This window comes from Pagrus pagrus (assembly GCF_965226575.1).
Source record: "Pagrus pagrus genome assembly, chromosome: 15".
NCBI classification, from domain to species: Eukaryota; Metazoa; Chordata; class Actinopteri; order Spariformes; family Sparidae; genus Pagrus; species Pagrus pagrus.
Window position 1 is genome coordinate 29,042,174 of NC_140199.1, and position 27,364 is coordinate 29,069,537.

A 27,364-nucleotide genomic window follows, 5' to 3' on the forward strand; every position below is an offset into this window, starting at 1 on the left:
TGAGCTGATGGCACTGCTGGACATCTTCCGGTTTCGAAGGAAAATAAGCTTGATGTGTTTTTCATCTGCTGCACTAAGTTTCCTTGGCCGACCATTGCGTCTACAATCCTCAATGTCGCCTGTTTCTTTGTGCTTCTTCAAAAGAGCTTGAACGGCACATCTTGAAACCCCAGTCTGCTCTGAAATCTTTGTCTGGGAGAGACCTTGCTGATGCAGTATAACTACCTTGTGTCTTGTTGCTGTGCTCAGTCTAGCCATGGTGTATGACCTGTGACATGAAACTGTCTTCCACAACCTCACCTTGGTAGAGTTTGGCTGTTCCTCGCCCAGTTTTAAGCCTCCTACACAGCTGTTTCTTTTTCAGTTAATGACTGTTTCAACCTACATGTGAAATTGATGATCATTAGCACCTGTTTGGTATAACTGGTTGATCATACACATGATTATAATCCTACAAAATCCCTGACTTTGTGCAAGTGTGCCTATAAGAATTGATGCTGGTTTGAAGGCAAAGGGTTGTAACACCAAATATTGATTTGATTTAGAGTTTTCTTTTGTTCGCTCACTTTGCATTTGGTAAATTGATAAAAATAAACAATTATTATTTATATTTTTGGAAGCATTATTAGTTCACAGCATTTTTTCACACCTGCCTAAAACTTTTGCACAGTACTGTTTACAGTGTGAACAGTGATGTGATCAGGCTCAGATATATACAGTGTGAACAGTGATGTGATCAGGCTCAGATATATACTGTGTGAACAGTGATGTGATCAGGCTCAGATACAGTGTGAATAGTGATGTGATCAGGCTCAGGTATATACAGTGTGATCTCTGGAGTATTTTTAATGTTTTCTGTAAAGCCCTCTGTACATGTAAGATATGATTAGTACGCTCTTCAATTTTAATATTAGACAGGATTTATTCATTATTTCACTCAGTTGATGTCAGTGCTTCTGATCTTCAGCCCCTTTAGACTTACTTGTTGTCACTGTCACTCGGTCCAATGCTTGATGCAGCAGGATCTTCAGCTCTGCGTTCATTTCTTCATTTCTTCCTTGTTCTTTCCTGGTACAAGACTTTCATGATTTACTGACTGTACACAATATCTAACAGTAGCATTGCTGCACTGAGACATATGTAATAAATCTTGTAATATCCTCAAATGTATAGAAGTTACATAGCAGTCTCATAACCGTAATGCCAAGTCAATACAATATGATAAATTGAATGATATTCGGTCAACTACTGGGTCCATACAATCGCACTCTACAGTCTGCTGGTACAAATAAAGGCAACTCCTAACTGACAGCAGAGCAAAAATTACAGCTGGTCAAAATAAGACAGCTATCTTATGATCTTCAAGTGTAGCGTTTGTGTCTACAGTTACACTTACATTATAGCTCACTTGGCTCAGCTTGAACAACGCCACAGTTACAAGAAAACAGTCACATGCTAACTGTTACAGTTTGTGTTGTCATTATTAGTTAACTAAAGATATGTTTAAGTAAACAGACAGCGTTAGATGTTACTTGCTGGTCTAAAGAAACATTGTCAGTTCATTTCTTTTACTTGCCCACAGCTGTCTCCAGTGTTGGAAAGCCTCGACATAGTGTACTCAAATTTAGCTTCTTTTTATTTAAGTGCTGTATCGTAGGCAACTGGACTTGTTTCAGTTTTTTGAAGACGTTTCACCTGTCATCCAAGAGCCTTCCTCCGTTCTAACTAACTGGAGGTGTGCATTGAGGTGTACAGAAAACCTTCACAAACAGAACAGTGCTTGCTGTTCGACTCTCATCACCCACTGGAGCACAAGCTGGGGGTCATCAGAACCCTAAACCTTCGGGCTGAGACCGTGCCCACTAAGTCAGAGTGGAAGGAGAAGGAACAGAAGCACATCAGGGGAGCACTTAAAACCTGTGGCTACCCAAACTGGACTTTTGTCAAAACCGCTAAAAGATCCAGAGCAGACAGAGAGAAGGAGACGAGAGAACATAACAACATCGTCATTCCCTATGTTATCGGAACATCTGAGAAACTCAGGAGGATCTTTAATAAACATCATATCCCAGTTCACTTTCAACCTACTAACACGCTGAGGCAGAAACCTGTCCATCCTAAGGACAAAACACCCAGGCATAAACAGAGTAATGTAGTTTACGCTGTTCAATGCAGCCAGGACTGCACAGATTTGTAAATTGGGGAGACTAAACAACCTCTCCATAAACTCCACTTACATCTGAAGGAGAAAAATCATTCCTTTGAGGACAACAATGTAAACATCTTGGCCAGAGAAGACAGATGGTTTGAAAGAGGAGTAAAACGACATCCTTCACAAAGAGTATGAGCTGATGCCCTCGGGCAGAAGGTACAGGCTACCAAACTGTAAGCTGAACAGATATAAATTTTCCTTAGTTCCACTTTCAATCAAACTACTGAACAGTTGTTGAGTGTGTGTGTGTGTGTGTGTGTGTGTGTGTGTGTGTGCGTGTGTGCGCAAGTTGTGTGTGTGTGTGTGTGTGTGTGTGTGTGTGTGTGTGTGTGTGTGTGTGTGTGTGTGTGTGTGTGTGTGTGTGTGTGTGTGTGTGTGTGTGTGTGTGTGTGTGTGTGTGTGCAAGTTGTGTGTGTGTGCAAGTTGTGTATATGAAGAGCTCACACGTGTCCTTAACGACACTCCCACACAGAGTTTAAAAGCCTGCCAACTCCCCTCCAGTTAGTTAGAACTGAAGAAGCCTCTTGGGTGAGAGGTGAAACGTCTTTAAGAAACTGAAACAAGTCCCAGTTGACGAAGCACTTAGTTTGACCATGACCTGGATGACTGGGAACTTTCATCAACAGGAAGTGATAGAGTCTGGCCTCACCGGAGTGACTGTTTGATGTTGTTCAGGCTGGAATAAACCTTATTGGACAATGTAGTAATAACTCAGCGGCGACAGCCCGACACCTACAGGAAAAAACCCACAGAGAAGCACCCGTCCCAGTGTTTCCCATTAATTACCGAGACCATGGCGGCCCGCCGCAGTCTAATTCACCCCGCCATAGTCTCATAACGCACCGAAAATATGTTTATGCTGCTCACAAGAACACAACGTTGTGTTTTGCGCCGTTGATTCAGCAAAGTATCTCTAACTCTGGTCAGCCGGTACTGTAACGTTTCCGGTGCAGGCGTGATGCTGCGGATGTGTCGGGTTCATCTGCAGGCGAGTTAGTGTGAAATGATTGACGTGTGTTTTCACTCCTCTGTCAACACCGGAGCCACTGCAGCTGCATGCTCGTTAAATACGGTTAGCGTTAGCTTAGCTTTAGCTACTAGCCGCTAACGTTACTTCCTATAGGCGTCCACGTTAACCGGAGCTGCGACTTCAGTTTGTCATATTTCACCAATAAGGAGAGAAATCACAAAAAGATAGAGCAACAAGTCCTGAGTGCTGCTGTATTTCATTCAATCTGTGGAAAACTACAACACCGTTCAATATTGTCTGTTTTCAAGCATCGGTTTGCAACGCAGGACAACAGCAGGACTTTAAAAATAAAGTCTTAATGTCTGAGAGCAGAACCAGCAGAAACAAATGACTCATTTCTGTTTCTGTGCTCCGGTGCTGAGTGCAGTGAAGTCGGCTGGACTCATTTTGACCCAGACTGCGGTGCTGAAAGTCTCAGTAAATGTAAAATTAAATGAAACAGTCCTTTTTTAAATCTTAGCTCAGCTGATATCTCTGAGCACAGTGGCGCAAAACATTAAACCTGATGTGAAACAAGTAATAAACACAACACAATGTCAGAAAATAGTTATAATAGTTGGTTATAATTTCTTAGAGCACATGTTGATGTCTTCAAATGTCATATTTTGTCTGATCAACGGTCCAAAATCCAAATATATTCAGTTTACTATCACGTATGGTATGACACAAAAAAGCTTAAAATCCTCTGATTTGAGAAGCTACAACAAATACATGTTGGCATTTTTCCTTATTTCATTATCAAAATAGTTGCTGATTGATTTTCTGATTGACTGTCAGTCACGTGCATGCGAAATTCTTGTACAGGGGAAGAGACTTAAAAAATAAAAAGATATAAGATAAGAAAGAAAGTGAGGTGTTCTTATTCTCTCAAAGCCGTCTTTTATGAGAGATTGTATGTCTGGGATTGCAATTGGGATGGATGGATATACTATGTGCCTAGCAAGAGCCATGTATCTACTTGCACACAGAAATTCTAGTGTCAAAACGCTCAAAAAAGTGTAATTTGCATATTAAAATCACTAAAATTTTCTCACGGGGGATATATATATGTGTGTGTGTGTGTGTGTGTGTGTATAATGTGTATGTGCAACACATCATTCTCTGAAAACCATACCAACCAGAGAAGAAAACAGTCAGCACCACAAAATGCAAGCAAGGGCTGAAACGCTACCAAAGTGTCTGTAGTTGACTAAAACATTAGATTTGAGCATGTCAAATGTCTTTTTGTGCCCCATCCCTATCAGACAGTAAAAGGTATATGACAAACTCGATGCTGTTGTTCTATGTCTCAGCATGCCTTGTACTCACCAGCTGTTCTTGGAGAAACGTTCCCGTTGCATGGCCAGAAGTGAAATGCATTGATATTTACAACTATTTGATCAAATCACTATATCAAAGATCAAAATCCACAAACTCCACAAAATTTGTCAATTTCTTCATAATGTTGCTTTAATAGAATGCTTGCTGCACTCGGAGGCATACTGACTGTCAGGATCCCACAGTTTTCCCACTCTCCTACTGATGCCTCATGGTTCTTCTGAAAGACTTTTGGTACGGCAGCTTATAAAAACTCAATTCTGGGTTCTTTACCCTGCTGGTAGTTCATCCCATCACACAGAAGCTTTGGGCATTTCTCTGTTGTTCGCTAGTCGACAGAAGTGACAAGGAGGCACCTTCATGCAATCCAATGTCAATGAATGCCGCTGAATTGTTTTCCCTCTGGTGTGGGCGGGACATAATTGCACTCTGTCTCTATGGTTTTGTGTTAAATCACTACAGAGAACATGACTGTGCTGTTGGCACACAGAGTGCAATGGGGACACCACTTTGGCTGTCACACACTCTTTGCCTTCTCCAGTCAACTCACCCAGCACATCCTCACCACCTGCACATATGGATTGTGTAAAATAGCAAAGTCTGTAACTAAAGCCAGTGACAGCATTTGCATACAATTTAAAAAAAAAAACCAAAAAAAAAACCGGATTGTTCTTTGGCGCTTTTAGGCTTTCATGCACATGTACACCGCTAGTCGGGATCCTAGGCACTGCTTTATAATTGAGACCTCTGAACATTTAAATTGAAGCTGCAGTAAAGAGTTGAAGTGCTAATAAGATTTTATCATCATTGGAACCTGATATACAGTTGTGGTCAAAAGTTTACATCCTCTCATAAAGAACATGTACATCATGGCAGTCTTGAGTTCCAATGATTTCTACAGCTCTCATTTTTCTGTGATGGAATGAGTGGGACACATACTACTTTGTCACAAAAAACATTCATGAAGTTTGGTTCAACAATGAATTTATTATAGGTCTTCTGAAAATGTGACCAAATTATTTAAAAATTATTATAAAATTATTTTTAAAATTCTAATATTTGGTTCAATGTCTCTTGGCCATTTTCACCTCAGGTGCTTTTGATAGCCATCCACAAGCTTCTGGTCATCCTCTGGCTGAATTATTGACCCCTGCTCTTGACAGAATCGGTGAAGTTCAACTAAATTTGTTGGCTTCCTGGTACAGACTTTAAGCACAGTCCTCATGCTATGGGGTTCAAGTCAGGACTTTGTGAAGTTCATTCCAAAAGCTCAATTCTAGTCTGATTCAGCTATTCCTTTACCACTTTAGATGTGTGTTTGGGATCATTGTCCTGTTGGAACACCCACCTGCACCCAAGACCCAATCTTCTGCTGATGATTTTAGATTTTCCTGAAGAATTTTGAGATGATTTTCCTAATACTTTCTTTAGAGCAGCAGATCCACTGGCAGCAAAACAGCCCTATAACATAATTCTACCATCACCATGCTTGACAGTTGGTATGGTGTTCTTGGGATTAAAGGCCTCACCTTCTCTCCTCCAAACATATTGCTGCTCATTGTGGCCAAACAACTCATTTTTTGTTTCATGTGACCACAGAGTTTTCCTCCAGAAGGTTTTTTCTTTGACCATGTGATCAGCAGCAAACTTCAGTCGAGCTTTAAGGTGGCATGTCTGGAGCAAGGGCTTCTTTCTTGCACAGCAGCCTCTCAGTTCATGTTGATGTAAAACACACTTGACTGTGGACACTGACACCTGTCTTCCAGCAGCTTCTAATTCATTGCAGACTTGCTTTTTGGTGGTTTTTGGTTGACTCTTGACCATCCTGACCAGTTTTCTCTCAGCAGCAGGTGATAGTTTCTGTTTTTTTCCTGATCGTGGCAGCACGACACAACTGTGCCATGCACTTTATACTTACAGTTTGTACAGTTGATCTTGGGACCTGTAACTGCTTTGAAGTGGCTCCAAGTGACTTTCCTGACTTGTTCAAATCAATAATGTGCTCTTTCAGATCAATGCTGAGCTCCTTAGACTTTCCCATTGTAGTGTTTTTGGCTGAGTCAAGTGAGTGTATCAAATAAGTCCTATTAAAATAAGGCCAGAAAAGTCACCTGCTCAGAAGAAGATAGGCCATGCAACTAGGGCTGCCCCCGACCAAGGATTTTCTTGGTCGACCAGTGGTCGTCATTTAGAGCGATTAGTCGACTAATCGACGCATATATATATATATATATATATACATATTAAAATAAATAAATAAATATATCTCCGCAGTAAAGTGGATGCGCCTGTAGAGAGATTTACACATTGAGTAAAACACAGTGAGCTGGATAATGTAGCTTCCCCAGTACACACGAATAGTCTAATATTAGCCCATATAACAATAATAAAATGTATTATCTCTGTTTTCAAACGTTCGGGACGCCATGGGCAGGTAGCTAGGCTACTTAGACTCACAATGGAGGTGCGCTGTGCAACTTTTCTGTAGCATCAAAATCGCTATTTTTAAAACACTAAGAAGACTCAACACAACATGAAACTTTGCTCGTAGCATCACCAGGGTCTCTACACATGAACACGAGCATTGAGAACATCATTTGTGTATGCAAAGTTTGCTAAAAAGGTTTTTCAACAACTCACGTTAGCAGTAGCCTAGCAGTAGCGGTCCTGCCAGTCCTGCGTCGATCCCCGAGTGCGGCGTAACATGGAGCTTTCTCCTTCATGTTACGCCGCACTCGGGGTCATTTTTTCAAAAATGATCCCATATTTTAGAGGTCTTTCCTGACATGGTTGGCTATTAATTGTTAACTGTCTAACCGCGATGTCGAAGGGACCTGCCGTGTAAAAAAACAAAACACTGACAGTGAGTGAGTGTCACGACCTCCTGTGTCTGGCCCTTCAAATTAAAAGCCCTCCAGCCTTTTATACACAGACCAGGCGCTGTGTCACATAGAGTTTGACTTAAATTTGACAAGACACGGCTCCAAATGTTTTTGGCTTTTTTTTCTGCGACCAATCGACCAATGAAATTTTGGTCTGCTAATGATTTTTTGGTCGACCAGTGCTTGGTCGACTATTTGGGGGCAGCCCTACATGCAACAGAACATTTGATTCACACAACTTTCTCTAATCACCAAAATTGATCTTTCAAGTTACTGTATTTATATTTTTGAGCCAGCAGATTTAGTCACATTTTCAAAAGACCTGTAATAAATTCATTACTGAGCCAAACTTCATGAATATTTTTTGTGACAAAGTAGTATGTGTTCCACTCATTTCATCACAGAAATATGAGAGTTGTAGAAATCATTGGAGCTAAAGACTGCCGTGATATACATGTTCTTTACAAGTGTATGTGAACTTTTGAACACGACTGTACATCCTGTTAGCAGCCCTGGAAATGTATGTAAAATGATCCTAAAACACCAAAATTCAAAGCTTTTGTTTAACCATTTAATGTACAGGCATTGTTTTCGGCTCTTTTGAAAGGTCATAAGCTGAAATTTTCCCAAGCTGTCAGAAGCTCTTTAAGGGCTTCCGTCATTAATCTATAGGAGTTTGAACACACTGAATTATTTAGTTATTTTTCGCACCTAAAATGCAAAAATAAGCCTGCAGATGAACTGTAATGGCCCTTATTAGCTGAAAAACACAATGGCTCCATATCCTATAGTCTTACATGATCCAAGTTCAAATTGGATAACAATACCACTGTTTTTCTAAGGAAACATTGCTGCCAACAAGTGTTAATTATTATTTTTTTCAATTGCCGTGGAACATATAGCAATCAAATACACAATTATCACAAAAGTTGTGACTTCATATAAAGTTATATAAACAAAGTAATAATACAAATAACAGAGAATTTCCAATAAGAGAATAATTAGACCATGACAGGTCTTGCATAGTACCTTTTTTTTTTTTGTCAAATGTCTGTCTCTTCGAAGCTGAAATACTTCCATATCACGCAAGTGCCACCTTTTTTTTCTTATAAGGTCTAAGGTTGCTGCTGGATCAGAGGACACCATTTTTCCACACCACAAATCTGAAGTTTTACTTGGAGTTTCACGTGTTTATTGTTGGTAGGCATATACGGAGTTGCCTTGGGCCTTGAGCATGATTGCTGCCGGTCAGTGGCCCAGGAGAGAGAAGGAAGAAGAGAGTGAGTCACTTCATGATCAATCATTGGCTGTTGTAGGCTCTAGGTCGGGCATATAAGATCTCAGGATCTCGGGTGTAGAGGAACCATGGCGCCTTCTGTGTAATTAGTCTTTTTTTTTTTTAAAACATGTTTTTTTAAACATGTTTCTGAAATTGATCTACTGGACAATTGGGAATTTAAGAGATGACAGTTTCTGTTGGAGTTTGATGCAGGTCGCTGTACTAACACACAGCCACCTTATTGGTCAGTGGGCAAAACTTAATACATGCTTGGTTGTTTTATTGTCTGTTGATTGTACCTTGATGATGTGTTTTTTACCTTTTGAAATGGTTCGCATGAATAGAATCATAAAAATCTAAGCTTTAAATTTGCTATCTTGCTATTGTATGGTGGGCTGCAGAGCTTAACAGGGTAATATATTTATTAGTGGTGGGACTCGATTAACGAAATTAATCTAATTAATTAGAGGCTTTGTAATTAATTAATCTCAATTAATCGCATATCAATATTTGACACGTGAAGCAACATTTTTCAATTTAAATGGATTTTGGTATATGACTGAATCAATGAATAGACACATAAATGAGCTTAAACAACAAAATTGTGTTTTTTTTCATCACTGAGTGTTAACATAAAGTGCAATATGAATGAAGAATATTATGATTGCATTGTTCACAAGGCACAAACCAGTGCGTTTGTTAATTTGTTATTCGCGGACTCATTTTGGCTCTGAACCCTGTCATCTTGTCGAGTGTGGATTGCCGACACTGCCTGCTCGAACTAGGAGCGTTGTCTGTGCTAGCTGCAACATGTTTGGCATTGAGGTGGTAGCGGAGGCTGGAAGTGCTCCGGTGATAGGCAAATTCTTTCTTGCACAATTTGCACACGACTTTGCCTTTATCCAGGTTCCCACCTGGTAGTTTTTTAAAACTAAAATTGCCGCCCACCGAACCCAGCAACGACTTCTATTTCTCGTGTTGTGTCCTGTGCATCAGTATTACGGGTTTGCCGGGACCTCGTGCAATGAGCAACGTTCCGCGCTGTTTGGAGTGCAAAAATAAATTGCGATTAAATGCGTTATTTTTTTTGTTGCGTTATTTTTTCTGTAATTATTTAATCGTAATTAACACGATAAAGTCCCAGCCCTAATATTTATACATGTGAGTTTGTCTTGACCATAAAATGTAAAGCTTGATCAACACTATATTTCTGAGGCTTATACCTTTTTTATTTATTTATATATTTAGATAGTGAGATAGCTTATAATATGGTACACTATTAGTGCAATTATTAAACCATGTTCTGATTCCGAAACTTGCTTTCTGTACTTGGTGACAAATGAGGAAAGCAAAGGTTATCCATAAACAGCATTTACCCCTCACCCTCTCCCCCAGCCCCACTGCAGAGCAAGGTCTTGTAGAAAAGAAAGATGCGAGTGAGAACTTGTCATTCACCAGAATGTGGGACCTGAGGCAGGAACTGAGATAAAGGCTGTTTAGAGTAAAACTCATTTTATTTTGGAGAGGAAAAATTATTTTCTGGTTCTGTGGTGCCCTTGGTTTTCTACCATCACACTTGAGCCATCTTTTCTCTTGGTCTCTCAATAGTCTCTGCCCCACCCTCCCACCACCATATCCCACTCCAACCTCAACACACACACACACGCGCACACACCACGCACACACACATGCACGCACGCACACACACACACACACACACACACACACACACACAGCCACACAGCCTGTCTGGCTAATAGAGGTTGAAATGCAGGTGTGTGTGGGAAGTGGCTGCAATGCACATTGAAAGGTTATTTTGTTGGCCTCTGCCTAATTAGTGGCATAGTGGATGCACCCCGCTAAGCTTTAGTGCTTTATGTTCTTACCAGTCTGCTCTAATTTCCCCGTGTCTTTGATATCAGCCCCGAGATTGAAGGTTTTCACATAAAGAAGAACACCAGACTACGATAGAAAACCTAATGGAAACAATGCCGCCACCTTGAGTCACCACCCCCAACCCCCTGAGCCCCATGTCTTTGCATTTTCCCCCCAGGTCTGCAGATGGACAGAGGGACTTGATGGGGGCCGTCCGTGGATTTTTTGTAAACTCGCATATTGGCTGCCATATAAGCAGAGCGAACATTATCGTTTAATTCTCAGAAAATAACATATTAGGTCCAGACCCTTTGCTCTTTTGTCTGTCTTTATCACTCCAGTATGCCATTACAGCTGTCTTTTGTTTTGTCGTGGACCTGAAAATAGCACTGCTATTCAAAAGGGAAACTGGACCAGTTGAAATACTGTTTTTATTTATATAAAGTTGTTTGAATACTGACAAGCTTCCACACTATTGGTATCTTAAGCTACATACACTATTGTTATTGTACTCTAACTATTTTTCATGCGTCCTGAGTCAGAATTCACAATATTGTTCACAGCTTTTTTTTTATTGGATACTTTATTTTTCTGCTTTCTTCTTCCATACTTGTTTTCATCTTTTCACCACTTTCATCTACAGAAATCATTAAATACCAAAATGTTCAGCTCTTTAATGACATTTATGCTTGCATTCAACTTTTATCTACCTTTTTTACTTTTCAAAATATTAAGCTTCTTTCAATAAATGTTTACAATAAAGTAAATGAAAAAAATCAGATCCTCTACAAACCTACTCTACTTTGAAATAGTACTAGTTTCAGATACTTTCAGGTACAAGCATCATTTAAACTTTTAACAGGTGACGATATTTCATCACTGACGGTGCTCCAATCATGATTTTTGGGGCTGATCACTTATCAGTGATTGCTGGAAGCAGTATCGGCCAATACTGATCGAAAGGATAATGGTGCTGTACTATGGCGACAGGGTTTTTCTCATTCTGTTTTTCCTGTTTGTTTTCTATGTTTTTGAGCATGGAAAGAGTGCACTGTTAGTGCTGCATGTTATGAGTGTGGTTGTCTTGTTCAAATTCAAATCAGTTATGTTGATATGGCAATAAAATATTCAGTTCTTTCCTTTGTCATCCATAGTTGGTAACTCATCACAAAATATGAACTTCATTAAAATGTTGAGCAACTAAATGTTCATATTGATTTTGATGGATTCAAAGAAATGGGTTTAAAACTAGTCTAAATGATAAGTTATCTATAAACTGTAAAAAACAGAATTAATAAAAAACTGAAAAGGACACAGAATTTTGTGGGATCTCAGTTGTTTCAGTCTTTGTACTGACGTGTTTGTGCCCTGAAGCCAGAAAAACTGTATCTTAACAGAGAACATAGACGTTTCTGTTTTTTCAAAACAAAAGCCCCAAAGAGTAACAGCATCTTAACAGGACACTCAGGATGAGGCTTGTTTTCCAAAATAAAAGCCTCAAACGGAGACACATACACACACACACACACACACACACACACACACACACATAATGTACACATTGTACATCAGGGCTCTATACTAACTTTTCCACTTGTAGAACTGGTTCTCCCAACTGTCTGTTTTTCGCACAAGTATATGATTTAGTTACCAACATACCACCTTTTTGTTCCAATTTTAAAACTTTAACAACACAGTTATATTACAATACACATAAGACTGGTTAATGTATCAGTATTATGTCTTCATTGTGATGCAAGGATATATAAAGTATCATCTCAGATTGAAAAATTTAAAAATATATTTCATTTTGTTGCCAAGTCCTAGCATTTATGAAGAGCTTTTGAGGAGATTTCAAAATATCGAGATATTGTGTATTGCAATTAGGGTTGGGTACCAAACTCGGTATTGGGTACCGAATTACGTCGGTACCAAGTACCAATTCACATCGAGTCAATCGGTGCAAAATTTCTCTACCTGACTGCACGTCTTTATAGTAACTTCATAGAGAGAGAGAGACATAGTGAGACTTCTTCCCAAACCAACAGTCTGATACCAACATGCTGTTTATTTAAAACAGTATGCTTTAAAGTATGTCTGAAACCTCTGTATGAAACCAACGGTATGTGAACTGCATACTGTCTGAGGAAATATTACAGTACACATTCTTTGATTCCCTAATCGATTTTATATAGCTGGTTAGCTCGATGCTAACACATAATGGAAATTCCTATTAACGCGCTAACAGGGATTAGCATCGCTACCACAATAAAAGTGTATCTACAAAGGATACGTTTTAATTCACATGCTTAACATAAAATGATATGTGCCCTCATATATACAGGTGTATAGTATTTTATATACTTTGGAAACTAAGTTATAACTGCTGACTTCACATTATCAGCTGTTGTAGCAATTTAACATTGAGCTGCTACAGCAAGCTCAAGGGGTCAAAATGCAAACTCAAAATTCCCAATCGGAGACGTTGCGGGTCAGGAGAGGGCAGCGCAAATACATCTTGGTGTTTCTATTATATTCTTATAGCACTAGGTTGATGAGCAGGAACAGCTAAATATAGCAGTTTACATTTATAAAGTTGTTTTTTTTTCCAGATTTATATGCAGCACTGCAAGATGCTACTGAAATCAAACTTGGAAAGACTGACTGATGTGATCTTGTTGTTACTGAGAATATGACTTGTATATATTGTCTCTAGAAGTTAATGATTCAACTGGTTAGAAGGTATAACAGAGAGTACAGTACTGAAGAAAGGTATCGCTGGGTACCAGTATGGAATTCCAGGTACTGGTATTGGAACCGATGTTGGTTCAAATGTGAATGGTACCCAACCCTAATTGCAATATAGCCTAAAAATATTTCAATAATATTTTAAGGCCATATCGCCCAGCCCAAAATACGCCACCAGTAGTAGGTGTTCCCAAATCATGAATCTTGCACCTAAATTATTAATACACCTAAATTCATATTACACCTAAATTAATATAAATCAGTCAAATAACAACTTTAGATGACGCAAGTTGTAGCATTAATAATACTTCACTCCAGCCTGGTGAACTTGTGTTCACTTTCAGCTGTTTTTAAATAAATAATAATTTTTTTGTTTATTTGACAGGGGCAGTGCACAGCTTCTTGGCTGTTAGGGAGTTGTTTAGTTAATGCTGCCGTTTACTGAATTTGCTGCGTCATATTAAAACCTTCTAAATAACTACGTAATGCGGGTCTTTAATTGTGAAGGAGGTATAAGAAATGTCATTATCACCGATTTAGCGTAGCTTTGTTAGTGGCGATTCTTCGACAGTAATCCAGAGAGTATTCATAGCCGCTCCTTTGACCACTGCTCAACACATCCATGTCATTATGTAATGGCAATACAAATCCCTGCGCTCTTCGCTGACGTGCCGATTCAAACCGAGTCAGGCTGAGCACATCTGTATGAAAAAGACCTGTTACTTTTCACTGTCCAGACCAACTCTACTGTGAATAATGCAGGAAGATGTTGTAACACTAAATGAACAGGGCTTTCACTTTATCTCCTACCTACTTTTCTGTTTTTAGAGCACACTGTGTGAAATTACTTTTCTGTGACTCACTTATTACTATGCTGTTGTCTGCTGCCCCTTCTGTATCTCATTTAGTTGAGCCCTAGTGGCCCCCGCTGCTGCATAGAGTGGTGTTTGCTGTTTATACAAAATGTATTAATGTTAAGCAATATTGAGCGTGTCCAAATTGCACCAAATTTTACACTGCACTTCCTTGGGTCCCCAGCAACAAACTTATGTGAAGTAGATCCAATGAACGGTTCTCAAGATATGTGAGGAACATATGGAAAGACAGACAGAATTTCTTGCTTTAGAGTGAGATGTCTTCTATGTTCTAAGGTGTTTTGGTTCATCTGTTTGATATTGATACAAAGAGCTTCTTCATCTTTTTTAAAGTTTAGCTTGCAGCTTTTCTGACAATGTATCTCAACCCTTGGCTTCTTTATGTAGTGCAGTTCAACTTCCAATTCTGCCAGTTTTACATTTCAGCTTCCAGGTGTCTCAACAGTGCAGTGCAGTGCGGTGCATTTTAGCTAGAAGATTTTTCAGGCAAGTCATTTCACATTTGCTGCAATGGTTGTAAATTTATTTTAGTTGTCAGCTTTCATACTGCATTGTCTGCAAGAAATGCATTTACTAGTTGACATTTATGACAAGCTGCTAACACACATTCGTTCCACTCAACAACTGCTACTACAATGATAACATGGGTCAGAGAGGAAGCTCTACATACTACACACAAGAGACCTTGCGCTTTCAAAAGCATACTTTTCTTTGGTGTATCTACCCTCTTCTTCATGCGGTGATAATTGTGTGTCCTTTCGTACTTCTCACATTACATTTTCTTAGAAGAGGAATAAAAATGTTTTGGTGTGAGTTGATGATAAATTGATAGATTCTGAAAACCGATATTTACAGTAAGAGTTGGCCTCATGATGAAATATCAGCCAATTTCAATTTTTGGTCTGTCTTTTCTAAGATGGATAACAAAGACATTATCTGCTGTGAACTTTTGCTGTGGATTGATTACCACAGGTACTATATGAAGTATTTTCACATAATTGTGTCACCTTAACTTTTAACAACCTATTTAAATTAGTCTTATTTGTGTATCTGTCATGTCTGTGCGCCATTCTGTGAGTCTGCCTTTATCAAGTAGTTTGGCAGCATTTCTAACAACATCAACAGCAGTGTTTTTGGTAGCATGTTTGATTTGTCTGATGTTTTTTCATGGCCTGTAGTATGTTCAGAAGTTCATCTTCCTGCAATTATTACTGTTTAATGCTGACGAAGGCCACAGACTATTTTCTCTAACCACCAGAACAAATCATATGCCTGTAATTGTACTCACCATATGTGCACAAGTGAATTTCATGCATTTTTCCTGACATTTGCCTGCCTTTGACATTTGGGCCTGAAAGTGTGTGAACGATGTTTAAATCTCACCGTGAAAGGTCAGCTTGTGATTATTAACAGTGTTGGCTGTAAGGAGGTCTACTTATTCACATGTAGGCTTTCAGCTGCTCAAAGAGATGGGGGGTTTTGTCAGTGTTATTCTTCTGTCCGGTGGCCTGTTGAATTAATTATGCAACTCTCTTGTCTTTTAGCCTACTCTACTGTGTCGGGTGTAAATGGACCCTTGGTGATCCTGGATAATGTTAAGGTGAGTATGCTTAGAAGTTCTATTTTTATAAAACTTTACAGGCAACTTACAGCCATACCACTTTGAACATGTTAGATCTTTGAAGCCAAACAGCGTCTAGCCTGTTAGTACTTCAATGAAAGACTGCCTCTGAATACTGGGTACTGTAAGCTTAGGCTGTGGCTCAGGAGGTTGAGTGGGTAGTCCAGTAATCAGAAGGTCATTGGTTTGATCCCCGGACCTTTAAGTCTACATGTGGCAGTGTCCTTGGGCATCATACTGAGCCACAAATTTCTCCTGGTGGCTCTTCCATCATGTTGTCTATTATGGAAATGCTTTTTTTTTTTTTTTTTTTTTGATATTTTAAGGGACCACTCAACAAACAACCAGTCTGATGTTACCATACATCACTGCTCATAATTCCAGATATACCCTTGTATTAATGATACCAATGTAATATTCGGGTGGCTGTTGTGAAATTGTGTTTAATCTCTTTGATCTAGTTCCCAAGATATGCTGAAATTGTCCACCTGACCCTGCCCGATGGCACCAAGAGGAGTGGGCAGGTCCTGGAGGTGATTGGAAGCAAAGCAGTCGTTCAGGTGAGAAGAAGAATCCATAATTGTCCACCGACAGGCACCTATTGAGCCTATGGTTTGAGGGTCTTGCTGCTTTAGGTAAATATTACTCAAATGTTTTACATTTTTAAAGCTACGGTGCCTGGGTTTTTAAAGAAATTATGATTTCTTTTGAGTGATATTTTTTATTTAATTGACGAGAAGCCAATCTTCTGATGTATTTTCAGATGTGTGTTTTTTGCAGAAATTTGGTTTTACTGAGTGACATGCCACTTTAAAAAGGGGGTATGCCATGATTGACAGTTGAGCCCTGCTTGCGATTGAGTCAAACGGGTGTACTGGCAGTACCTTGATGCCATGGCTCCTCCACCTGATTGCTTTGGCTCCGAAAGATGGCAGCATTTGTATTCTGGATATTTCTTTTTTGTATAGTCGCCTGTCTTAATATATAGTCAATAGATCACACAAGTCAAAACAATCCTGCACAGCCACCACTGGAATGTACTTCTACACATAAAATATTATCAGTTACCTGTTACCTAATCTTAATGTGCAAATTCAGAAATGCTGGGTATGAATTAAGAATGCAAAAATGTATGTATATGTACAGTTTGAATGTTTATGTGTGTGTTTGTGTCTATGTTTAAAATAGGGATGCGCCGATCTGAAATTCAGTATCGATATCGGTCTGATATTGGCCAAAATCCCTGGATCGGATATCTCAGAAGGGAAAATGAATAATCCGATATATTTGGCTAAATGATCCAATAAATGCTTTAACTATGTGTGACATGCTGTAAAGAGAGCAGCATGTGTCATGTGACTAGCTGGAGTGAGCTTGAGTCAGACTGTCATCCGTTTTTCCACTAGCACTTGTGGCCGTGCCGAGTCAAACTGAGCTGCGCTGATGTTGCACCCAACCCCCCCCCCCCCTTTAAAAAAAGAGGTTTTTAAAAGTCAGTGTGTTCAGCTCTCAATACTTGTAGCTTCTAACTGAATCTCTCTAGTTTCTCTTGTCCTTTTGTACTTTCAAACATCTGCTGTGTTTTACTGTTACTGTGGAGTAAAAGCTTTTGAATGACTATATAACGGGGGGCTTTTTTTGTGAAGAAGTTATAGGAAATTAAACTTTTTCGTAACTGACTTAGCGGAGCCACTGTTAGTGGTGATTTTTCTGTAGTACTGCAGGGATTGGGACAAGTGCATCATTGGTTTAAGACGCACCTTCAAGCAGGTAGACCAGTTGTGGTGGATATAGAAAAACCTGGCAGCGGCAAGTCAAACGAATTACAGCCAGGCCGGCAGATGTAATAGAAAAAAAGGTACAAGTGTTTGAGTTAATTTTGAAATGTTTGGAAAACGTTGATAATGTTAGTTTCTGACATCTGGAGCTCAGACATATGTCCAATGTCTTTACAGCACAGTGGATAGATTCAAGTTTTACTTGGCAAAAAGCAGTGCTGCATGCTAAGCAGTTTGGTGGCTCACACAAAGGAGAAAACTTTGTGTTTATGTTTTTGCTATGTCATTGAGGTATAGGCTGCACTGAGTGTTGAGTTATAGCCCGTATTTTACACTGGGATTATAATACATTTGTCATAAATACTCAGAACTACACTCAAGTTGCACTTTGAAATTCATTTTGAATTTGTTAAAAATAATTTATTTATTGACCCATTTAAATATTTAATTATTCATTAATGTTTTTTCAGTCCTCCGTAGATGTGTGCATTTGTAAAACTGTTTTTCATGTACCCAAATTGCTTTGTATTTGTGAGTGGATTGGTGGATTGTGACCATCCAAAATTACACACAAAATGTTGTATACATGATAACATTTTTTTTTTGTAGATTATGTTGTACACATCTGTGGACATTTGGAGACCAATTTCTTTCTATAGCAAAACTGTCTTGAGATTTGTTTTTCTTAATGCCTTTCCATGTATGTGTGTGTTCAGGTTTTTGAGGGAACATCTGGTATCGATGCCAAGAAAACAGCCTGCGAGTTTACTGGTGATATCCTACGTACCCCAGTATCAGAGGACATGCTGGGTATTATAAACCACCTTTTACATTGCATATTTAATCCAAATTTAGTGATAATAATGCAGTTTAACACTAATTAGTCCAGAGTTCTGTTTTTTAACAGCTGCTCCCCTTGTATCCTTTTATCTTTGTGACACAAAGATACAATTTTTAAAGCAGGTTGAATGATGTTTAGAGTTATACTGCATTCACCTCATTATGCTTATTTTACTTACGTTTTCAATAAGCAGTAAAGGCAAAATGGCACTGAATCAAAACCTTTTTTCGGAATGTTTTTGAATATCTCAATCAGTGTGATTATCTCAGTACAGCACAAGGTTACATATATTTGAATAGCGGTAGAAAGTAAACCTGCTTTTGTTTTTGAAGTATCATTAATCACGTCCATGAATTTATAATTACTTGTACTTGTTACTTGTAGACTTGACAAGAGCCATCAGAGCCACTCTTATCTGTTTAGAGTCTGACACAAAACAGAATAGATCAGATGTGGTTGAAAGTGTCATCTAATGAATTTCATTTTATCTGTTTCTTAGTAATTATTTTTGAAATGAACTTACTAAATAGTTTATTAAATGACAGACTTGATTTCTACTTGGCTGAAAGGAGAACATCTTCCTCTTTCAGGTCGTGTGTTCAATGGCTCTGGAAAACCCATCGACCGTGGGCCCAGTGTTCTGGCTGAGGATTACCTCGACATCATGGGTATGACCTCAATAACCTGTTGTCTTCCAGCAGTTTTCAGGGATGATTTCTAGGCCACTTGGATTGAGTGCTGCATTAAGAAAGAACAATCGTTGATAGAAAATAAAATATGCTGATAGGAATAAGCAATTTTACACACATGACCATTCATTGAATATTGAATGGGCCAGTGAATATTATTTTACAAAATAGCAGAATATTAAATTTAGTTAACTTCTTTCATAAAAATGGAGCACAATTTTTAAATAAAAAACAATTTTCAAAAAAGCTGACAGCGCATATGCTAATTTCACCTGTTCCACATAGACACATGTTTGTTTATGTGTATTTATGGTCAATACTGTGGTACAGGCCAAAATATTGCTTGTTACACTGACGCATAACAACGGTTAAGTAGTTGAATTAGGCAGCAGATGTCTGGTCATGTCCAGCTATTAGCTTCTTTAGATAATGTAGTTTAGCATTTAATTTCACATCTTTGCATTTTCAGCAATGCTATGGAACAGAACAGCCTAAATTGGTCTAGAACTGATAATTAAAATAAGTGTTTCCAAGCATTTCAGTTAATCTTTGTGATGTCATGCAGTTCAGCTTACATTTCTGCCACTTTTTCATTTCTCACTCTCATTGGACTGAAATCTCTTTGTTCCTTACAGTGATTGGTCTAATGTTGCAGAAGTCCTTTTACAATTATTTCATTACTGTACCTTGAAGAAACATGAGGAAATGTAAACTACTAGCTATACATATTGGCAGCTAGTTCCACATTTTCAACTAGGCACTCCTAGTTTCAGCTAGAAACTACTTGTTACTGTACTCATAAAAAGTTCATTATCTGTCCCAAATACTCATCTCAACCTTGCTCAACCCTACTCCTTCAGTTGCTTCTTCATAAAAATTAAAGCCAGCAATGCAGGATACTTCACCTCAGCATGGTTGGTCAGTGGTTAGTAGGGTTGGTACTTTAAGGGTACCGACCAATTTACGTCAGTACTACGGAGTAGCGATTCATAATAAATCAGTCTGTACCAGATTTCAATACCTGAGAGTGCATCTTTACAGTAACATTATAGAGTGAGAGATGGAAGCCCCATTCAAACTGCCTTTTCAAGATGGGAATCTTGCTCTGATCCGTCAGCGGAGGTAGTATCAGAGCCACAACAGAGGCGAGACGGCATCTGTGTGAATGGAAATGCAGGCAGCGCGGGGCAGGAGTGTGACAGTTCTGACATCCAAACAGATACTTTACTCATCAAAAAAAAGAGAAATGTCCCACACTTCAACCCACAAAGCAGCGTTACAGGACCAAACAACAGGGATGTTGTAGCAGGTAGTGTCTTTGGCATATTAAATGAGGTAAAGAATATTGAATTTAAACAAATAAATTTAAAGTGTCATCCTGTCTGTCTGTCTGATCTCAATGTCAGGACGTGTCACGCCTCATTGACTGTCATGACTGTCTGACGTGATGTGCATTGTGACTGAAAATATGAATCATATATATTGTCTCATACATAATGATTCAACTTGTTACAACTGAAATGACTTTTTCTGTTATTACAGAGAGATTAAAGTACCAAAAAAGGTACCATTGGGTAGGGGTACCGGTATTGATTCAAATGTGAACAGTACCCAACCCAAATGGTAAGCACTGTCCCCTTACAGCAAGAAGGTCAGAATCCTGGCTGGAACAGGGCCCCCTATGGTTTGCATGTTCTCCCCATGCCTTTGGGGGTTTGCTCCAGTTACAAAGGTTAACCTAACCTTCAAAAACATATATATGAAGTACATTTTCTTGCCTAGAACTGGAGTCCCCTGGCACTACATGGTGACTGCCAACTGCTCCTCAGGGATCGGTTAAATGGAGAGAACAAGTTCAGCATGTTGTACTGAATATGATTGTATTTGATGAATATAGATTTATCTTCCCCGTTCTGTGTTTTTCAGGTCAGCCCATCAATCCTCAGTGCCGTATCTACCCAGAGGAGATGATCCAGACTGGCATCTCAGCCATCGATGGCATGAACAGCATTGCCAGAGGACAAAAGATCCCGATTTTTTCTGCTGCCGGGCTGCCCCACAATGAGGTGAGACCATCAGTCCTGTAGTTTATCATAAAAAGAAAAAAATCCCTCTGATGCCCGATTACCAGCATTAGTGGAATATTTTCTGAATGCAAAGAGATTAGTAGAATCGTAGAATATGCTGAATACTAAAACGCAAAAGAAATAGAACTTTACAGGACATTATCTGGACGAGCTATATGTGTAGGTGCAAATGTCCAAATCAGTTGGCCCAGGTATTAACTGGACTTTAATCTGCATGCTTCCTCGTACATAGTTTGTATAATGACTGGTTAAATATCCAGATTAGATATTTTCCAATATCTTTAGTTGCTACAGCTGAGTGCGCCTAGCCCTGGCAACTCCACTGCACCTCAATGCTCCAACAGGTTGGGCCAGAGATATACTTGCTGCTGAACCACATGTTTGCGTAGACAACCGGCTGCGTGGTGAATGTAGTTGTTGAAATTCTACACGTGTGTTACCAGAGGATAACACTTGATGGTACACATTAGCTTGTTGTCCCTGCTGCCGCTGACGTATTTACTGACTCCTCTTGACTGTGTCCCATCCCCATACTGGTGCTACACTGCTTCTATCGTTCATGTGCATATTGCATTTTGCTTATGCGTAGCATTAATTTCTGAGGATGGGCACAATTGATGCACAAAATTGACGTCCATGAATCCATCTGTTTGAACACAATATTCTCCAATTGTGCACCTCATTTTTAAGATTAAATTTCATCAATGTATCATTTAATAATTACACACATTGTTGGTGTATTCTTTTGCAATAACAGATATTTTAGTTTGTATTTATTGGCCTATCCTAAATGATGTTTCTTTGTGTGTAAAGAAGTCTTCCAACTCAATGCACTAGTGGTAATCATTGTTCTACCATTTTCACACCAAAATTTGTGTGTAAATGTGCATAAGGTTTTGAAAGTCTGTGACAACTAGTAAAATGCTTTTATTTTTCGAATGTTTTCGAATGTAATACTATATTTTTCATTATAAAGAATTATATCAGCCTAACAATTTGAGTGAAAAGTTTAATCTTTTGAAAAATGTCCATGAATTTCAGAATATCTTGGCTGGTATTTGGCTGGTCCCCTTTTGCTTTGATGACAGCATGGACTTGAGCTGCATGGACTCCACAAGTTATTGTAAAACCTCCTGACTCATGTTATCCCAGCACGATCTGACAGTGTTCCACAAAGCTTCTTTTGATGTGACAGAATGCTTGGCTTTCTCAGTCTGTGAAGTGCCTCCTGTAATGTTCAATGGGGTTGAGGTCAGGGACTGTGGAGGAAAGTCCATGACAGTCAGGACTCCTTGGTCTTCTTTGGTCTTCAAGTAGTTCTTTGGAGCTTTGAGGTGGTTCCTTTTTTTTAATTTTTTTTTATATCTTTTACTTTAGCCTCTCTTTCAAAAAAACTCAATGCTGACTGAACAATGTCCAAGCAGTGCTTGGACAGAGACAGATGGAAAAGGAGAAAAGTATGTATTATTATATATTATATAAATACTATGATATAGTATTTATATCCTTAACTTCATAGTGCGCTGGAAAAGGGGCTAAAATAAATGTGTCTAAGTGTATGAGTACTAAGTGCCAAGTACAACCATCAGAACAGTAGCCAATAAATACCCATGACTATTGTGGTGTCATTTGATCTGCAAAGAAATGACAGCTGAACCCTTTCCCATTGGAGACGAAAGCTGGATGTGGCTTTTTATTGGGTGTCAGTGGGTTTTTTGATCCAGTGTGAAAGGGGGTTTTTGTTGGGTAATAAATAATTTGAAATAAATCAAATTGACCTCCACTGTGAAGTGTGTTTCCAGGTCTCATCTCTGCTTGAGGTAAGCAGCTCAAGGCAACATTAGTTGCTACCAGCAGGACACACCAAGTCTATTACAAGTCCAGCAGCGTTAAAGCAGTGTATCTTTTTGGCTGCACATTGCCTTACTGTGTGGAGTTTGTTGTTAGGTCCTCGTTAGGTATTTTTATTTGTACAGTGTATTGCCAAATGTAGTGGTATCTTATCAAGACAGCACAACCACTTTGTAGTTAAATCACAGCAAATGTTTCAGTGAAAACAGTAACTGTTAATTGTCATTGTGTGGTAATATTCAACAACTACAAGCAGTAATCCACCACCAGTACTTAGGGATGTTTCACCCCTGACGGTGCAAGACATGATTGCAGCAAAAACTGCATTATTTATTTTTAGTACAGTAACTCAACCTCAGCTATCTCAAAGCAGTAATATTCCTGAATGTAAATAAATTGTATCCTTCTAAATTTTCTCTCTTAATAGTTTCAGGGAATAACTAGAATAACGAAGATGAGTTTAATGCCAGTTTGAATGACTAAGTGGGCATATGTGTTTAGTGTTTATTTCTGCGGCAGTTCACTGTGGAAATTCTAAATATGAATGAGTCAGGTTCGGATGCGTCAGCTGACACTCAGCAGTGGAGTTCTGCTTTCTTTTGGGGGGTTTTCATGCCTCACAATGGAAATTCATGACTCAGTTGTCCTAAATGAACATGAAAAGAGCCTTACAACCCAGATTCCATAAATGTTGGGATGCTTTGTTAAAGATGAATAAAACAGAATGTGACCATTGACCTCTTGACAGATGCTTGATTGAAAACAGTTTCTCATAAGACGGGTTACTCTCGGGCACACTGATTTTGGGTGCCTGTCTCCACAGTAGCTGCAAGCATGAATGTATTTATAGTTATAGAACTTTTCACACATTTTCGTTAAAATGATTACACAGAGGAGTCATAGCGGCACCACATTAGTCTCTCCAGGTTGGGGGCTTAGGAAAAAGGCTTGGGTGGTTGGCCTATAGCCACAGATTTTGAGCACAGATTTGGGGAATGAGAGAAGGAGCCACAGAGCAGGAGTGAGCTTCATGCCCCGTGAAATGGCTACTTGTATGACCCAGGTTAACTACTGACCAGTGTAGTCTGGTTAAAGGGGAAAGTACAGCTGGCAATCTACTCACCACCGCCAGCAATGCAGACACACCAGCGCACATGTGTAAATGCTCACTACAGTTTAGGTAATCTGCGTAGGTTATGTTGTCAGCTCTGCGTAGAGCGTACATGCATCAGTCTTTATTATAAAACCAGAAGCCAAGCTTGGCGGATGACATAAAAGTCCCAGATTCTACTGAAGTCCATTCCATTTTAGCGTCGGGTTAATTACTTTCAGTTTAAGCACAAAATTAAGTTTTGTCAAAAAATTATAAAAAATGGTCAGGAATAATAATAGAAATACCAAAACACACTGGAATGGGGCTTCAAAAAACGCTCAGATTGAACTGTTGACCGGAGCACCAGTTGGTGCAATTTATGCAGCATGGAAGTTTTGTACCATCAGAGTTAGGGTTGTTTTCCGATTCAGATACCAGTATTGGAAATTACCCCAATACTGCCAAAAATGCAGGTATCGGCGAGTACGTAAGGCTGAAAGACGTGCAGGCAATCAGCTTTACTACTTACATTTGGACCTCCGATGTGTGCCCCATGTCTTTGCTAAGTCTGCACACTGGGTGGACACAGTATAGCCATCAACATTTGCCCTTCAAACTGTGGTGCTGCAAGCAAACGAGTTCCATTAGTAAGTTTTAAGGAAATTATTTATTCCTGGATTTATTTAAGTTGGTGTTGCACTACTGTTTTAAACTGTTCCTTTAAAAACTGTTAGTGCAACCACTTTTTGAATAGAATTGTTATTTATTCCTAGATTCTATCTCTGCAAGGTTTTACCTGAGCCAGGCCATACAACAATGATAACGATCATATCACATCCATACAGGGTTAGTAGTATATACAGCTTTTTTTTAAATACACTTTGGTATCGGATTGATACCACCTTCTTTTAAAGTTTAGAATGTCCATTTATTCATTGATTCACTTATCTACCAAAATACTTTTTGCATTAGAATATTTTTAAATGTTTATGGCAAATATTGGCATGTGATCAATTGCGATTTAATTAATCACAGAGCTTGTAGTTCATGAGATACATTTTTTTAATTGCTTGACAGCCCTATTTTCAACAGTTTCTAATTTATGGTCATGTTATTTATGAGATAGCCTCTTCATTTTTGCACCAGATTGATGCTTTTAAAATTGTGCAGTTTTTTTAACAGGGGAGCATGCCCCCAGGATGCAAATTGGCGCAGGTTATGTATGCACACCAAAAAATCTGAATATTTTTTTGCTTAAACACTTTGGGTCCTTACGCCATCTTTTGATGTGAAAATGAAAACTGTGATACAATATGAGCATTTCCGCTAATTGAATCATATTTCAATCTTAATCTGTGAAAGTAATCGCAATATGATATTTTTCACCATATTCTGCGGCTTTATTTTACATGCCTAAATGTCTCATGATAGCAAATCAACTAAAGTAAAACATTTAACAGCGGTTCAATGGTGAGTGCTGAGGTTACAGTTAATTGATGACTTGCCCACATTTACATGTAAATTACAGCAAAATTTAAATACACACATGAAAATCCCCTTGCAGGAAACCCAAGCACTCCATGTCTATCCATGCGATTGGTACTTCACCTTTAAAGAAAGCAAAACTCCAACCAAATTCATTGTGCTCACATAGCATTCACTGAACTCTGGCTTTTGCTCATGTCTATTTTAATCATTGTGACAGACCGCTGAGCAGCACACAGTTTTATTGTAGATGAGTAGAAATTAAACCAACAAGATCAGGTCATATTAAAGAAGGCGAGTGATCTGTTATTTCCAGCTAGATGGAGGTTTTTTTCACAATACGCTAGTTTAAGTAGGACGGCTTTGGAAATGATCCGAAGGCAAAACATTTTTTCTTTCATTCATTCATGAAAATAAAATAAACAATGGACACAAACACTCCATTGTGTTTGGCCAAACAGCATCGATTGATTCAATCTGTTGGAAATACTCCAGCACAATTGAGGTGTCTTGAGTGACAGGCCATTGGCTGTTTTTGATGCTCTTCAGCTAAAAAAAAAAAAGATTTAGAAACCAATGTTGGCCCATGTATTCTTCTTTTCACTCCTACAGTCCTTTACATGTCAATGCTCAGGGGCAAAATGTAACGCTATTACTGTGACAATGGTAAATACAGACTGTATTTCTTTTGTGTCTTGTATTTGGGGAGATATTTTAATATCCACTAAAACCGTATTTTTAAATTGTTATGACTGCCAAAAATATAGCAGCTTGACACAGGGCAATGCTTAACATTTGGTGTGAATTTGATTTATTTTAGATCTGCCACCATCAAATGCAAGTTTTACAAATGCTAGTAGAAATCAAAGATGCAAAAATGAACTCGTATTCGGGTCAATGCATGCCAGCTCACCCAGAGTTCAAAACTTCTTCTAGTTCATGTCATAGATTTGCTCGAACAAAATCATGTAAAAACTATTAATTTCCTGAGACCTTGCAAAATCCTATACCTGTACTTGGCCCTGGCCCTTGTAGCTAGATTTCAGCATTGTTGGGAATCTTTGTATGTGTATTCTAAGACTCAGCAATTGCATGTTTTTCACTGAATTGGGTGGGAATTTGTCTAGAACATCCAAGAGACTGTACATTTAATTTGCAACATATCTTAATTTAAATAGTTAACACTAATTAAATAAATAAGAATAAATAATTGTTGTTAATTAATAATTAGTTGTGGAAATATTTTGGCCGCTTTTCCACCCCGGTGATGACCAACCTTCCCCTCGCTCCTCTCTGCGCCACATCTGTCCTATCCCCACCTAGAGTCCTGGTCACCTCTGCACTGTATTCCCTGTCGTAAAGGTGTCATCTGTCATGGTAATAATCTGGCTTTGTTCTCTGGGAGGCTGCTGAGCCAGATTCCACTGCCTGCGGGTGTATACATACCTACATGTATACCTGTGTATATATACCTACTCTCCCCCAGTTTCACTGGTCCAGTCAGCCACTGGCTCCATTGCTGACTGAGCTAACTAGCAAACAGCAGCTAGAAGCTACAAGAAAAGATAGCAACAGCAAAGAGTATAATTAGCAGCTATTGGCAGACTTAAAACGTTCCGTAGGCTCTGTAGAAATTAAAGAGAAAAAAATTGTTAAATAAAGTTTTATGTGGATGATCCTTAGATATCTGGCCCCTAATCA

General features: G+C 38.9%; 1 protein-coding gene across 1 annotated transcript in view; it reads left to right on the forward strand.

Annotated features, from left to right (window-relative positions):
* atp6v1ba (ATPase, H+ transporting, lysosomal, V1 subunit B, member a) overlaps positions 1-27,364 on the forward strand; it is an 83,833-nt gene that overhangs the window by 20,672 nt on the left and 35,797 nt on the right. The window contains exons 2-6 of the mRNA XM_084375363.1: positions 15,763-15,818; positions 16,301-16,399; positions 18,334-18,427; positions 19,049-19,126; positions 21,074-21,213. Of these exons, the coding sequence (XP_084231489.1) occupies positions 15,763-15,818; positions 16,301-16,399; positions 18,334-18,427; positions 19,049-19,126; positions 21,074-21,213 (467 nt within the window). The remainder of the gene's footprint in view (positions 1-15,762; positions 15,819-16,300; positions 16,400-18,333; positions 18,428-19,048; positions 19,127-21,073; positions 21,214-27,364) is intronic.